Consider the following 15,000-nt stretch of genomic DNA (forward strand, 5'->3'; position numbering starts at 1 on the left):
ACCCAGCAGGGGGTCCGGAACCCAGCAGGGGCTTCGGAACCCAGCAGGGGGTCCAAATCCCAGCAGAGGGTTCGGAATCTGGCAGAGGGTTCAGAATACAGCAGAGGGTTTAGAACCCAGCAGAGGGGTGTATAAATATACAGAAGGGTTTAGAAACCAGCTGGACAACATCCGTCAAGAAGAAGTGGACGTAGTCACCCTCTGGTTCGTGGGCTTGAACATGATGGGGTCGGGGACAGAAGCAGCAGAGCGAGGAGTTTGTTCAGTAAAAGTTTTTAAAAATGACGTCTTTAACAGTGCAAACAGCTGAACATGTTCCAACATGATCCAACATGAGCCAACGGGTTCTAACGGGTTCTAACAGGATCAAACAGGATGCTACCCTGGTACCCAGAACAACATAGTTCAGTTCACATCTTTAGAGGGTCGTCGCCTCTGTTGTCCTCTGTATCATAGAAGTAAATGAACCCGGTTCTACAGGCAGATGTTGATCTGCTTCGCCAGCTCTCGGTCCAAGTTGTGGATCAGAGCATCGAAGTCTTTCAGACTGAGTCGGCAGTTAAATGGAGCGTCAAAATCTATGAACTCGTCCATGTACAGACCTCCTCCTCCTCCTCTTGAGGACCACGCCTCCTTCTTTTCCTCTTCCTCCCCGCTGCCTGAAACAGCAACAAGAAGAAGTCAGAGTTCAGGTGGACCAGAAAGGATCAACATGTTCAGAAGGTTTTTCTAAGGCGGTGCAGCTTTCAACAAAACAGATTTATGATTTAGCCAATAAACATTTCCTGAAGGTGCATTTTGCTTCCGGTTCCTATCCGAATGTACATATGAACCAAAGAAAGGACGAAGATGACAAATATGTTTTGTTCTTGGACTCTTTTTCTAGTCCTCAACCACAAAGCAGCTGGTTTGCTTAAATCTGCTTGGACTTGTCTCTGACTCAAACAAAGTGGACCTGACTCACAGAACCACTTGCTCTACTCAACTGACGTGTACAGTGATGAAAAGTGATTTCCAGTATCTACCTCCGTCACTTTCACTTCCTGCCACCTCATCATAGTCGGCCTCCTGTCCGGATGAAAGATCTCGTCCACAGACGCTCCAATCTCCCGCGTACCGGTTGATCGGTGGCGGGCTCTCCAGCCGGGCCGAGCCATCTCGACCCCGGCGGGACACCACCACCTCTTCCTCCGGGTTCTGGGGCAGAGCTAATCTTCGGGCAGGATGCCACTCCTGCTGGCCTAGAGGGTCATGGGTATGAGCAGACGAGGGAGGCGAGTAGACATGGATGTGGTTTTCTTCTGGGAGTCGGTAGTTCGGCACTGTGGAGGCAGAAAGGCAACAAAAGATGCTGAGCAATGTGACACCTGTTAAAGGTAAACAGCATTGCATCGAGGTGGTCTCACCTGGCCACAGCTGCAGCAGGTAGTGCAACGCCTCAATGTGTCGTTTGAAATCCACCGCGCTCGCCATTTCTTCACCGTGGCTGAATGCTTTCCCCCCGCCTCTTCCTCCTCTTCCCCCCCTCCAAGCCTCCTGGGTCGGGGTGAGGAGCACCGGACCGAAGCAGACAGCGAGGTTCTGGTGCGTCATCCTGTTGGAGGAGCTGAGGGACGCCACCAGGCTGAGGTGGTCCAGCAGGAGAGCCAGGGTGGCCTGGAAAGAGGACAAATATTCAGACCAGGTTCAGCAGATGACCTTTGTGATATTTATTGATTTATGTATGTCTCTGTAAGAATCCTGACGAAGAATCCGAATTCAAAGCAGATTGAATGCATGTAAAAGTCTCTGCGTAGTTACAAAGAGAGCAGTGTTATGGGTAATCATCGGTGAATCAACAATACATTCCACAGCTGTGAATCAAAATCATGGACATGTTGACAGAGAAAGAGCTTCTATTATTTTTTTACTGCACAAAAGATTAAATCTCCGACATGTTAAAGAAACTATTTCACTAATCTTTCCATGAGAATGGAAAAGAGTGGAGTAGTGAAACAGTTGGACACGTACTGCTGTAGTAGTACTGCTGTAGTAGTACTGCTGTAGTAGTATTCTGTGTTACCCTCTCTGGAGGCGGCAGACAGGACAACAGCTCCACGGTGCTCTGGGCCAGGAGGGGATCAGGGCTCCCCGCTGGAGCTTGTGGGGGTCGTTGGGTCATTGCCTCCCTGACAACCTGGTACAGAGTCCTGGTGATGAGCGGAGACGGTAGCTCCCTCAGGTAGTCCTTCAGAATACCTGAAGAATACACAGGACAATCAAAGAAAGCTTTGGAGGGGGATACAAACTCGTGACCTGCTCCGACTGCCGGCATCAGATCGTACTCAACACGCAGAACTAGCATTATTTGTGGTTTTCAAACACCCGATACTGATCTTAAGAGGTTTCAAAACTATAAAGTGAATATGATGTGATACCCATGACACCATAACAAGTGAGATTGCCAGATAAAAGACATTTAACTCTTTTGGAGTTACAAAAACACTCGTACACTCGTACTTGTACAGAACTGTGATAGAGTGAAGCTTTAATGAAACATCTTTATCTGAGTTTCGGTCCTGGCCTGTAAAGAAGAAGTGGACGGACTCCTTGTAATGTCACCCATCGGTCTTTGGACTCAGGTTTGGAAGACTTGAGTTCAGCCTTTTGATTTTGACGGCCAATGCTGAAGATTTAAGTTCTTCAGCATTGGCTTCACTTTTCAGATCCAGTCCTGCAGAGATCTTCCGCCACAAACTAAAAACTCACCTTTTTCGACTATACCTTAAATAAAGACAATGACGGAAGCACTTAGGCAGCACTTCGATGGCTCTTACTGATAGCACTTAGCAGTTTGACTTTATTTGAGAAATTGTTCTGTCTTGATTCTTGTTGTTCCTACTTCGTACTTACGGTTGAATGCACTTATTGTAAGTCGCTTTGGATAAAAGCGTCAGCTAAATGACATGTAAAGTAATGTGATCAATTGAACCCTTCAACAACAAAGTCTTGCTTTGATCTGCAATCAAGCGACCTGCGGCCAATTCAGTATTTTTATACATCACCAGAAGTAAGTCTACTAATCATTAATTAACAATACATTTATTTAATGAAATACATTTTATTTTATTGAACAGATTCTGTGACCGCAGAATAAACAGCTAGGTTCTCATTTGATGCTCTACATTAAAAAAAAAAGGTGGATAAGAGTTGTCAAAGCAGTTTGACGGGCCTCATAACATCTTTGGTGGTTGCTTTCAGTGTGTTTGGGCATGAAGGCTGATCATTCAGATCAGCTTTAGATCATCACAGACATGATGCAGGGATGTCTAATCAACGAGGATCAGCCCTATAATATCAGGTCTAGCTACTTGTTGGACTGACTGGAGACTTGTGCGGTCTAGCGTGGGTCAGGAAACCCTAAACAAATCACCCGGCGGTCACAAGAGGAAGACAGTGAATCTGAAGCCACATCACATGGCTGTGTTAACTGACCTGTGATGACGTTGATGTCAGGGTAGAGATCCTCGCTGAGACAGACCGCTGAACTGTTCCTCTCAAACCAATCCCTGAGCTCCTTCTTCACGGCGGCAGAACCACACAGTCGGTACAGACCCACCACCTGACAGACAGACAGAGGCAGAAACAGAGTGACAGTCAGGGTCGACTGTGGCTCAGCGGTTATAGGATAAGAGGATCGGTGGTTCGAACCCCGGATCCTCTAGTCCATGTCTCCGTGACGACTGGCCAGGTGAGAAGACAGCTGGAGAAACTCCACCAACGCAAAGCTGAGGGACCTGATGGCATCAGCCACAGGGTCCTAAAGACCTGTTCAGTTGTCTGGTGTCCTGCAGCACCTCTACAACCTGAGCCTGAGGCCGGAGGAAGTCCCGTGAGGAAGACCTCGTGCCTGATCCCTGTCTTAAAATAGTCAATTACATCTGGCCTCAAAGACTACGGACTGGTCACCCTCACCTCCCATGAGATGAAGGTGCTGGAGAGGCTGGTCTTGACCCACCTCTGACTGCAGGTGAAATCCTCACTGGACCCTCTGCAATGTGCCTACCAGCCAGGTGGTGAACATGTCCACCATCTACCTTCATCCTTCCTATCAATAGTGAGCTGATCACGAGGCGATAGATACCTTCAGACCCCTCCGTTCGATCTCTGCCACAGATTTCTGGATCAGAAGAGGGATCATTGATGTGGACTCTTCCTTCTCCACCAGGTGGCGTAGTTCAACCCCAAACACATTAGCAGGCACTGAGGCGTCGCTGCTGGGCTGCAGGGAGAGAGTATTACTGTCTACCTGTGTGTCTCAGTAGTAGTATTACTGTGTAACTGTGTGTCTCAGTAGTAGTATTACTGTCTACCTGTGTGTCTCAGTAGTAGTATTACTGTGTAACTGTGTGTCTCAGTAGTAGTATTACTGTGTAACTGTGTGTCTCAGTAGTAGTATTACTGTGTACCTGTGTGTCTCAGTAGTAGTATTACTGTGTACCTGTGTGTCTCAGTAGTAGTATTACTGTGTAACTGTGTGTCTCAGTAGTAGTATTACTATGTACCTGTGTGTCCCATTTCTCCTGCAAAGACAGTTTGACATAAAGAAGTCCTCGGGGCTCCAGCTTCACACAGAGTTGTTGACTACGACTCCCTGAGAGACAGAACATCATTGTTAATACATTCAAACAACAACGGTCTGTCAATTAACCAATCAATCAATCAATCGACCAATCATTTCCAAAGACTGTTATGAAGTGCACCTTTAAAGAGTGGCGGGATGGAGACTCCTCCCAGACCACAGACCTGGTTCCTGGTTGGACCAGGACCTGATTTAGACGCTGATCCCGCTGTTGGACAACATGATGGAAAATGCTTAAATCAGTAGTTTTACTTCAGTAAAGTACAAGTATCTCAACGTAGGAAGGTCAGAATAGTGTCGTAGTGTAGTAGTACTAGGACTAGTAGCAGCAGTAGTAGTTTATTAGCAGTGGTAGTTGAAGTGTTAGTAGTAGTAGTAGTTTAGTAGTTGTACTAGTAGTAGTTTAGTAGTTGTACTAGTAGTAGCTGTAGCAGTAGTAGTACCGGGTGTTAACACCACAAAGCGGAGCTGCTTGGCTCGCTCCAGCTCCAGGTGGAAGGCATGGTTTAAAGGGAAGGAGGAGCCTCTCAGGGTCAGGAGGGCGGTCCTGGCTCGTGTCACCCCGTCGATCTGGATGGCCAGGAAGACGTCTTTACTGCCCTCGGACCTGAGAGGACACACATCCACAGACAGGAAGAAAGCCGTCATCTTGACTGACCAACAGCACGTGGCCTCAGTCTCATGACACATGGTCGACTGCCGATACCGGAGTTACTTTGGACGGTAATCTCACCTGCTGGTCTTCATCTCCTCGAGGCCCAGCAGATGGACCGTCAGTAAACCCGTCACCCGCTGGCTGCATTTCGGTGGGTTAGAGTTCACGTACAGTCGGAAGGAGCTGACATCGCAAACCGCTTCCTGGAAAGTTGAGAAAGGCGGGGTCTGTTGCCGTGGCAGCAGCTCAGGGGAGTCTCCGTCACTAAGATAACCTGTAGCACAATTCATCATTTACGAAAAATATTTAAAAAAAATACATTTCAGCATTTATGACACGGGGTTTAGCTCGTTACAATTGTTAGTGATGGGGCACGGACAGAATACAAGAAGACATTATAATCATATATATATATATATATATATATATATATATATATATATATATATATATATATATATATATATATATATATATATATATATAGGTGCAAATGAAAGTCTATTAAATCTCATCTGGTATAATTGGGTTCTAACTTGTGTGAACGTCTCCTCTTTGTAATATACGTTTAAACTTAACCTCCTTTTGCAGAGCGGCCTCTCGATGACCGTCGCAGTGGTCTGGCTGGAGGGGCAGAGCTATCCAGGTGATACCTGCTGATCACGTTGTGGTTGGCTGCAGTGGACGATGTAGTGTTACTGGTCGATTCCTCGCCGCCCCCTCTGCTGTCGCTTCCCTGGCGTTGGGCGCGGCAGGATGAGCGGAGGCTGAGTTTGCGGCGGAGCTCAGGGAGTTTCTTCATCCTTAAGGAGAGTTTCCTCACAGTACCAGGAGACCTCAGCCTGTCAATGACACTACCTGACAAACCCCCTTTCTTCAAGGGGGCAGAGAGGAAGTCCGAGGTGGCGAGATCTGAGAGAGAGACACACAAAAGACTTGGCAACATTAGGCAAGTTTATTATTATTATTATTATTATTATTATTATTAGTAGTAGTAGTAGTAGTAGTAGTAGTAGTAGTAGTAGTAGTAGTAGTATGTGCCATACATTAGGCTATATTGACCTGAAAACGGTCAATAGCACAAAACCAAGTCAATTCAATGTATTTAGTCAAGTCAAAAGGAATGTTCTCCTGCATCGGTCCTTGTGACAGCTGAATCAGTATGTAGGAGAAAGTGCTCCGCTGTCCCTGCAGTAGGTGCTGGAGAGGGTGGTCCGGTCTGCCTGTGAGGTAGTCAGTGGTCCAGAAGACAATGGACTGGTCTGCCTGTGAGTAGTCAGTGGTCCAGAAGACAGTGGACTGGTCTACCTTTAAGGTAGTCAGTGGTCCAGAAGACAGTGGACTGGTCTACATGTAAGGTAATCAGTGGTCTAGGAAAGGGGAGACAGTGGACTGGTCTGCCTGTGAGGTAGTCAGTGGTCTGGGAAAGGGGCAACCGGTCCGTAGACCTTGAGGCCAGATGGAGTTGGGGGCAACTGTGCTTCCTGTTGCTGCGTCTACGATGTGTATATACAGCTTTGGATAAAAGGGTCAGCTAAATTTAATGAGTTGTCTTCTTTGGACAGGAACCAGGCACAATGTCTTCCACAGCACCCAAGACTTCCTCCTGCCTTAGGCTCAGTTGTAGAGGTGCTGAAGGACACCAGATAGCTGGATTGGACAGGTCTTTAGGACCCAGTGGCTGATGCCATCAGGTCCCTCAGCTTTGCCTTGGTGGAGTCTCTCCAGCTATCTTCTCACCTGGCTAGTCGTCACGTAGAGGGGGGGAGGGTGGAAGAGCCCTAAGCTAAAGTATGATAGCTATTTGCATACTTTAGCACGTCAGCAAATCCTCATAATAGATCATGGATTGTACAATCATCAGAAAAATGTAGAACCAATATTACCTGTGTTTTCTGTGGTGATGTTATCAGTATGATGGCTAACACTCGAATTAGTGCCCTCTATTGGAAATTCCTCACTGCGTCTTTTGGCTGACCCCACAGCGACTCCTCCCAGCTGTGTTTTGGTATCTGCTGACCCCGTCCTCTTTGCTGTTCGTCCCTCCTCCATCTCGTCCCTCCTCCTCCAAATCTCTTTCTCCCTGCGTGGACCTCCTGCATCCTCCTCTTCAGGAATTGGGTTGTACCAGATGTTGTTGTCACTCTCCTGCTGAAACCCACAAGCCTCATCCATAGTCTGGGTTTTTCCAGACGCCAGGACCCAGGCTCGGCTGCTGCGATCCAGGCTTTGCAGATAAGCTCGCTGGCCAGATAACTTAGAGGGGGCTGGCACATTAGGGGAGGCTCTTGGTGGCTGTGGGGCTTCAAGGAGGACAACGGTAGAACCGACAGGAACACAAAGGGCGCCGGTCATATCCGATGCCAGACTGAGGCACTTCCTGTCGCTATACTGATCTGTCTAGGATTACAACAAGACATTTTGGTCAAAGCACTAAAAAGCAGTCCAACACAACAAGCACAACAATAAGATAATATTCATGTACTAAAAAGGACAGATCCAACTACCGAGAGGAGAATTTTATTAAACTACGATCACATACCTTGTCCTGTGTTTGCCTGTGACTCCAGACCTGCCCAGATGCATCCTGGGATATCCAGTCAGTGTTTCTGGGGGTGGAGCTTGACTGCAAGGAGATGGGGGGAGCTGCAGAGCATTGCCGGGCCCAGGGGTGTTTCTTAGACACTGTGATGTGCTTCTGCGGAGGCGAGGGAGGACCAGGTTCTGCTGCTGGGAAAGTTCTTGTCTTCGTCGTCAATGGTGACGGTAGTGATAATGATGGTGATGAAGACGTCTGGAGGACGGTGTCAGCCTTTACTGCAACATCTGCAGGAAACAGCTGCCGTTAGCGTTCTCATTGGTCAATTAAAGTATTAGGTTAAAAAATTAAAAAAACTCAAGACAATTACCTTTTTATGAAAGGCAAGTTTATTTGTAGAGGACATTTCAACTACAAGGCGATTCAAAGTGCGGCACATAACATTAAAAGCATCAAAACATAATGCAAAAGAAACCAGGATTTAAAAACAATTAAGACCATCAATTGAAACATTAAAAACAGTAAAGAATAAAATAAAAGTTACAGTGCAGTTTAAGAACTAAAATTAAGTAGTGAGATGCAGAAATTGATATCCTTGAATCTGGTTCAGGCAACAGCAAACATAAAAGTATTCAATCTGGATTTAATAGACCCAGACCAGTCCACCTGAGAGGTCTGATGGTTCATGAGGTAGACCAGTCCCAGACCACCTGAGAGGTCTGATGGTTCATGAGGTAGACCAGTCCCAGACCACCTGAGAGGTCTGATGGTTCATGAGGTAGACCAGTCCCAGACCACCTGAGAGGTCTGATGGTTCATGAGGTAGACCAGTCCCAGACCACCTGAGAGGTCTGATGGTTCATGAGGTAGACTAGTCCCAGACCACCTGAGGGGTCTGATGGTTCATGAGGTAGACCAGTCCCAGACCACCTGAGAGGTCTGATGGTTCATGAGGTAGACCAGTCCCAGACCACCTGAGAGGTCTGATGGTTCATGAGGTAGACCAGTCCCAGACCACTTGAGGGATCTGATGGTTCATGAGGTAGACCAGTCCCAGACCACTTGAGGGATCTGATGGTTCACGAGGTAGACCAGTCCCAGACCACCTGAGAGGTCTGATGGTTCATGAGGTAGACAAGTCCCAGACCACCTGAGAGGTCTGATGGTTCATGAGGTAGACCAGTCCCAGACCACCTAAGAGGTCTGATGGTTCATGAGGTAGACCAGTCCCAGACCACCTGAGGGGTCTGATGGTTCATGAGGTAGACAAGTCCCAGACCACCTGAGAGGTCTGATGGTTCATGAGGTAGACCAGTCCCAGACCACCTAAGGGGTCTGATGGTTCATAAGGTAGACAAGTCCCAGACTTTCAATTGTTTTTTGGGACCAAAAACAATTACTTCTGTTTCATATTTATTTAATGGAAGAACATTCTGGCACATCCAGTTGTCAATTTCTTGTATGGGATTATACTCCCCTGGTGATATAGTTCTGTAGATTTGTGTGTCGTCTGCATAATTATGACAACACACTTTGTTGTTTTCCATAATCTGAGCCTGTGGAAGAATGGAGATGTTGAACAGAAAAGGCCCCAGTATCCTCGTCAGCTCTGATGTGTAATTAAATACCAATACAAAGTACAGTTAGGACTGGTTCAGGTCTATAGTTAGGACTGGTTCAGGTCTATAGTTAGGACTGGTTCAGGTCTATATTTAGGACTGGTTCAGGTCTATGGTTAGGACTGGTTCAGGTCTATAGTTAGGACTGGTCCAGGTCTATAGTTAGGGCTGGTTCAGGTCTATATTTAGGACTGGTTCAGGTCTATGGTTAGGACTGGTTCAGGTCTATAGTTAGGACTGGTTCAGGTCTATAGTTTGAGCTGGTTCAGGTCTATGGTTAGGACTGGTTCAGGTCTATGGTTAGGACTGGTTCAGGTCTATGGTTAGGACTGGTTCAGGTCTATAGTTGGGACTGGTTCAGGTCTATAGTTGGGACTGGTTCAGGTCTATAGTTAAGACTGGTTCAGGTCTATAGTTAAGACTGGTTCAGGTCTATGGTTAGGACTGGTTCAGGTCTATAGTTGGGACTGGTTCAGGTCTATAGTTGGGACTGGTTCAGGTCTATAGTTAGGACTGGTTCAGGTCTATAGTTGGGACTGGTTCAGGTCTATAGTTGGGACTGGTTCAGGTCTATAGTTAGGACTGGTTCAGGTCTATAGTTGGGACTGGTTCAGGTCTATAGTTAGGACTGGTTCAGGTCTATAGTTAGGACTGGTTCAGGTCTATAGTCAGGACTGGTTCAGGTCTATAGTTTGAGCTGGTTCAGGTCTATAGTTAGAGCTGGTTCAGGTCTATAGTTAGAGCTGGTTCAGGTCTATAGTTAGAGCTGGTTCAGGTCTATAGTTAGGACTGGTTCAGGTCTATAGTTAGGACTGGTTCAGGTCTATAGTTAGAGCTGGTTCAGGTCTATAGTTAGGACTGGTTCAGGTCTATAGTTAGAGCTGGTTCAGGTCTATAGTTAGGACTGGTTCAGGTCTATAGTTAGAGCTGGTTCAGGTCTATAGTTATAGAGACGGAGAGAAGGTTACAGCTTACAAACACTGTCTCACAGGAAGTGATACTCTCCGGAGGTCAGCCTTCCGGTCATCTGAATGACGCCAAAGAGGACCCGGTAAAGGGTGTGTGTGTGTGTGTGTGTGTGTGTGTGTGTGTGTGTGTGTGTGTGTTACAATTAACACATCTGGTTGTAATGCCTGAGGAGGAAGAGAAGGAGAGAGAAGGAGGAAAAGAAGAGGAGGAAGATGAAGAGAAGGAAGAGCACGATGAGGAGAAGAGAGGAGCAAGAGGAGGGGGGAGGAGGAGGAGGGTAATGAATAAACAGTGCGTCTGCTGATGTCAATGAACGCTCTGTTTGTCAGTATAAACACTGATGTGTATTCACTATTCATGAGAGGGTTAAATACAGACAAACACACACACACACACATACACACACACACACACACACACACACACACACACACACAAAGCTTTCAGAGTCGACTCAGGAAAGTAAAATAAGTAAAGTTCCTTCTTTTTGAAGAAAGTTTTATGTTCAGTGAAAAACATGAAATCATGTATCCAGAAAACACTAAAATGAAGAATAAACAGGAAGTAGCCCCTGCCTCCCCCCCCCCCACACACACACTAATGACAGGAAACTGAGCATTAGACTGCAGGAGGAGAAGGAGAGAATAATATAGATAATGGGAACGGCTCCTCACCGCTCACTTTGGGGTCGGTCCTCCGGGATCGCTCTTTTCCTCTCAGCCTGGAGAAGGTTCTCTTCAGCAGGGGCTCGGCCATGTTGGACCTCCTGCTGCTCCTCCAGCTGCTGCTGCTGCTCCTCCTCCTGCTGCTCCTCCAGATCCTGCTCCTCCTATTGTTTCTCCTGCTGCTCCTCCAGCTCCTGCTGCTGCTCCTCTTGCACCGCCTCCTCCTCCTGCTCCGGGTGGATGTCCTGGAGACGAGGAGTCAGCGCTCCTTCATGGTGTTCAGGTCACAGTGTTCACACTCGGCCATGACTCTGACTCTGAGCTGCAGAACAGGAAATGAATTCCACACATTCTTTTCCAAACTCCCTCTACTCCTCCTCCTCCTCCCACTGTTCCCCTCCCAGAGTAGGGGAACAGTGCACTCATGGGAAATGTAGTCTTTTCTGTGTTCAAGCGTCACAATCTTTCATATTTAATAATACGCTCGTAGAGGAATAATGCATCCTCCTGTGTGAGTTCATTGATTCTCTCATTGCGTTGAGGACAATCAGACCAATTAACCTCTTAGGGGCGTGTCCTATTTTTAAATACTCGTAACATTAAAACTATATGGACTGACTCCACACTTTGTGTTTGTGCTCATTGCATCCCTTTACATGCAACAAATCAGTCGTGCGATTCAAACATTAGGGGGCACTACAGTAATTTGGGCAATTTGGGATTTTTGCCGCATTTTTGTCATTTTTAATCTTTCTTCTAAATGTATCTCCTACAATTTTTATCCCATTGACTTCAATTCTGTTCAGGGATGATCTAAAGACCCTTGCGAGTATGAATTGTGCTTTGTTCGTGTTTTCACTCAACGGCTGCGACGTGGACCCAAAAACACACCAGTTTTGTGATTCGCAATGTGATAGAAACCTGTTGTAACTCCAATGCATATCATACAATCAGACCAATACTTACAAACATGCATATATACATTTAATTTTTTAACAGGAGGGTAAAGGAACGTATTGATAACTAACAATCACTTTTGATGATGCAATCATTTGAGGTAAAATATTTTATTCAGTATATTTCAAGTTTCTTCCACAACATGTAAGGGATTATATTTTTCAGTTTAATGTTTTAATAAAATCAAAAACAAGAAACACTACTAGTCCAGTTTAAAGAGAACAGCCGGCAGCCGGAGGAAGCTGTCCAGTGATTGGTTCTTCTGTTCAGACGACTGGAACTGGAAGGGCAGACTAGTTCGACCAGTCTCACCCACATGCAGAGAACACAAAGATATACTGTGAATTATACAGCTAAAAGGGAACATTATCATCAATATTATTATTATATTTTCTGAATGTGTGGAACACAATTATTCAAGATCAGAGGGTAGTACCTACGGTATCCAGAATCAGAGTATAGTACCTACTGTATCCAGGATCAGAGGGTAGTACCTACTGTATACATGAGGATAGTACCTACTGTACCCAGAATCAGAGGGTAGTACATACTGTATCCAGAATCAGAGGGTAGTACCTACGGTATACATGAGGGTAGTACCTACTGTATCCAGAATCAGAGGGTAGTACATACTGTATCCAGAATCAGAGGGTAGTACCTACGGTATACATGAGGGTAGTACCTACTGTATCCAGAATCAGAGGGTAGTACATACTGTATCCAGAATCAGAGGGTAGTACCTACGGTATACATGAGGGTAGTACCTACTGTATCCAGAATCAGAGGGTAGTACATACTGTATCCAGAATCAGAGGGTAGTACATACTGTATCCAGAATCAGAGGGTAGTACCTACAGTATACATGAGGGTAGTACCTACTGTATCCAGAATCAGAGGGTAGTACATACTGTATCCAGAATCAGAGGGTAGTACCTACTGTATCCAGAATCAGAGGGTAGTACCTACGGTATACATGAGGGTAGTACCTACTGTATCCAGGATCAGAGGGTAGTACCCAATGTATCCAGGATCAGAGGGTAGTACCTACTGTATACACGAGGGTAGTACCTACTGTATACACGAGGGTAGTACCTACTGTATCCAGGATCAGAGGGTAGTACCTACTGTATACACGAGGGTAGTACCTACTGTATACACGAGGGTAGTATCTACTGTATACACGAGGGTAGTACCTACTGTATCCAGGATCAGATGGTAGTACCTACTGTATCCAGGATCAGATGGTAGTACCTACTGTATCCAGGATCAGAGGGTAGTACCTACTGTATCCAGGATCAGATGGTAGTACCTACTGTATCCAGGATCAGAGGGTAGTACCTACTGTATCCAGGATCAGAGGGTAGTACCTACTGTATCCAGGATCAGATGGTAGTACCTACTGTATCCAGGATCAGATGGTAGTACCTACTGTATCCAGGATCAGAGGGTAGTACCTACTGTATTCAGCATCAGAGGGTAGTACCTTCTCTATAGTGTGATTGTGGTTCAGGTCAGTGAATCAGATGGGGGAAGTAAAGAACCTTGGCTTTGGTTCTGCTTGACCTCTGGAAAAAAAGAGAAACGCAAGATTCTCAAGACCTAAAATCCATCAGGGCTGAGTAACCAACAATGGCTGCGTTTCCCAGATTCGATCGTTCTTAGGGACTTAAGAAGGCTTAAAAGAAGGGTTCGCTAAGAAGCAGCGCTAAGATACGGGTGTTTCCCAGATGCGTTCTTAACTGCCTTTTTAAGATCTCGCCAAAGAAGCTTCCTAAGACGCTCTTAGTGGGAGCTGTCCACCGCCGTGGTGATGAAACTAAATCAATCAATGTCAGGTTAATCGATCACCTACCACTTTATCAGCGCATAAATCACACACAACGCCCTGTGGTTCCCACACACAGGTGTAATTACGGTAAGCGTGCGTGTGTGTGTGTGCCATCCACGACACCAATCACCGGGGATCTCAGCCATGGCATGAAATCCACAGTGGACCTGGCAGACCTCTTCCCGTGTGCTGAGCATTCTGATGTGTGTCCGCATGGCACAGGAGGATCGGTGTCACTCTGCCACACTCCGTGACACCGATGCCTTGCTGAGGCCGGTGCCGTCCCCCACCACGTCCAGGAAGCTCCCCATGCGTAAAGACCAGGCTGAGGGCAACACTGCAGTGGGTTGGCCTCTGGATGTGTGGTGACACCAGTGTGACGAGGCGTTGGATCTCCACACGGGGAAGCCGGTACTTGGACTGGACAGCCCGGTCCGACAGCACATTAAGTGGAGAAGTGCTGACGCTCACATGCATTTATGTAAACTATCTGGCTTCAAGCACAGCGACTCTGGTTGTGAGGTTATGCTGTATTGCAGCCGTGGTGTCTCTCACGTGGACTTCAGCAACGCCTTTAGACGTGGAGCCTCTCTTGATGAGGTTCAGCAGAGTTCAGTTAAACCTGTCAGTTTCCCTGATATCCATGGAATACCACAGGGTTGTTGATGTTTTTATAACTAACGAAAACTCATATGCAGATGCCGAATGTGTGTGAAAACGCAATGAGTGATATTTATGATGATTCATTTTATTTATGTAGCTTCAGGAACACAGGGGAAATTCTTGATTTTTATATCGTTATTTTTCTTTCTATGCTATGATTTTTTTATAATATCATTTTTCTTGTGTCAGTGTTTTGTAGCTGTGGGCGCACATTCATCATGACGCATGGTTTTAGTATTCCTTTGAATGTCAGATATAACTTTCCCTGACGCGGCTGCAGTGAGCGTTTAGTCGCTAAGAAGGCTGTTAAGAGTGGGTCAGACTGATCTTACGTTTCGTTCTTACTGAAAGAGCATCTTGAGCTAAGAACGACTCTGGGAAACACATCGTTCTTTCACAGCGCTCTTAGGGCGCTCCTAAGACGCTCTTAGCGCTTAAGAGCGTCTCAACGAATCTGGGAAACGCAGCCATTTAGGATTCCAGT

The 15,000-nt window shown here is 46.3% G+C and overlaps 2 protein-coding genes across 4 annotated transcripts in view; both read right to left on the bottom strand.

Annotated features, from left to right (window-relative positions):
- Positions 1-56: 56 nt before the first annotated feature.
- Positions 57-11,365, bottom strand: LOC137780685 (rho GTPase-activating protein SYDE1). 3 transcript variants are annotated; one of them, XM_068568854.1, is made up of 14 exons: positions 11,078-11,365; positions 7,819-8,102; positions 7,163-7,676; positions 5,856-6,188; positions 5,355-5,550; positions 5,065-5,228; positions 4,743-4,829; positions 4,545-4,633; positions 4,124-4,261; positions 3,475-3,601; positions 2,063-2,238; positions 1,407-1,656; positions 1,026-1,322; positions 57-659 (listed from the first exon to the last, which is right to left on the bottom strand). In XM_068568854.1, the coding sequence occupies exons 1-14, from the start codon at positions 11,157-11,159 to the stop codon at positions 475-477; spliced, it is 2,922 nt and encodes a 973-aa protein (XP_068424955.1). In that variant the 5' UTR covers positions 11,160-11,365; the 3' UTR covers positions 57-474. The 3 variants fall into 3 exon arrangements, 2 of the variants coding, with proteins under 2 accessions (XP_068424955.1, XP_068424956.1); XM_068568855.1 differs by lacking the exon at positions 11,078-11,365 and having other exon boundaries at positions 7,163-7,672; positions 7,819-7,906; XR_011077158.1 differs by lacking the exon at positions 57-659 and having other exon boundaries at positions 1,189-1,322; positions 2,011-2,238.
- Positions 11,366-12,312: 947 nt separating this feature from the next.
- The window catches only part of si:ch1073-416j23.1 (rac GTPase-activating protein 1), a 13,610-nt gene continuing 10,922 nt past the window's right edge, over positions 12,313-15,000 (bottom strand). The window contains exons 17-18 of the mRNA XM_068568868.1: positions 13,509-13,590; positions 12,313-12,332 (exon numbers count right to left, since the gene is read on the bottom strand). Of these exons, the coding sequence (XP_068424969.1) occupies positions 13,545-13,590 (46 nt within the window). The 3' untranslated portion in view covers positions 12,313-12,332; positions 13,509-13,544. The remainder of the gene's footprint in view (positions 12,333-13,508; positions 13,591-15,000) is intronic.

Source organism: Clinocottus analis, unplaced genomic scaffold (genome assembly GCF_023055335.1).
Source record: "Clinocottus analis isolate CAN_PGR_092001 unplaced genomic scaffold, fCliAna1.0.p SCAF_82, whole genome shotgun sequence".
NCBI classification, from domain to species: Eukaryota; Metazoa; Chordata; class Actinopteri; order Perciformes; family Cottidae; genus Clinocottus; species Clinocottus analis.

What these genes read in the sequence shown, in the direction of transcription:
- LOC137780685 (XM_068568854.1), bottom strand. Translation starts at nt 11,159, where the DNA reads ATGGCCGAGCCCCTGCTGAAGAGAACCTTCTCCAGGCTGAGAGGAAAA. An exon ending in AGGCCGCTCTGCAAAAGGAG is followed by an intron (nt 5,551 to 5,855) that starts GTTAAGTTTAAA and finishes ATTGTGCTACAG; the next exon opens with GTTATCTTAGTGACGGAGAC. An exon ending in TCGAACGGAGGGGTCTGAAG is followed by an intron (nt 3,602 to 4,123) that starts GTATCTATCGCC and finishes TCTGTCTGTCAG; the next exon opens with GTGGTGGGTCTGTACCGACT.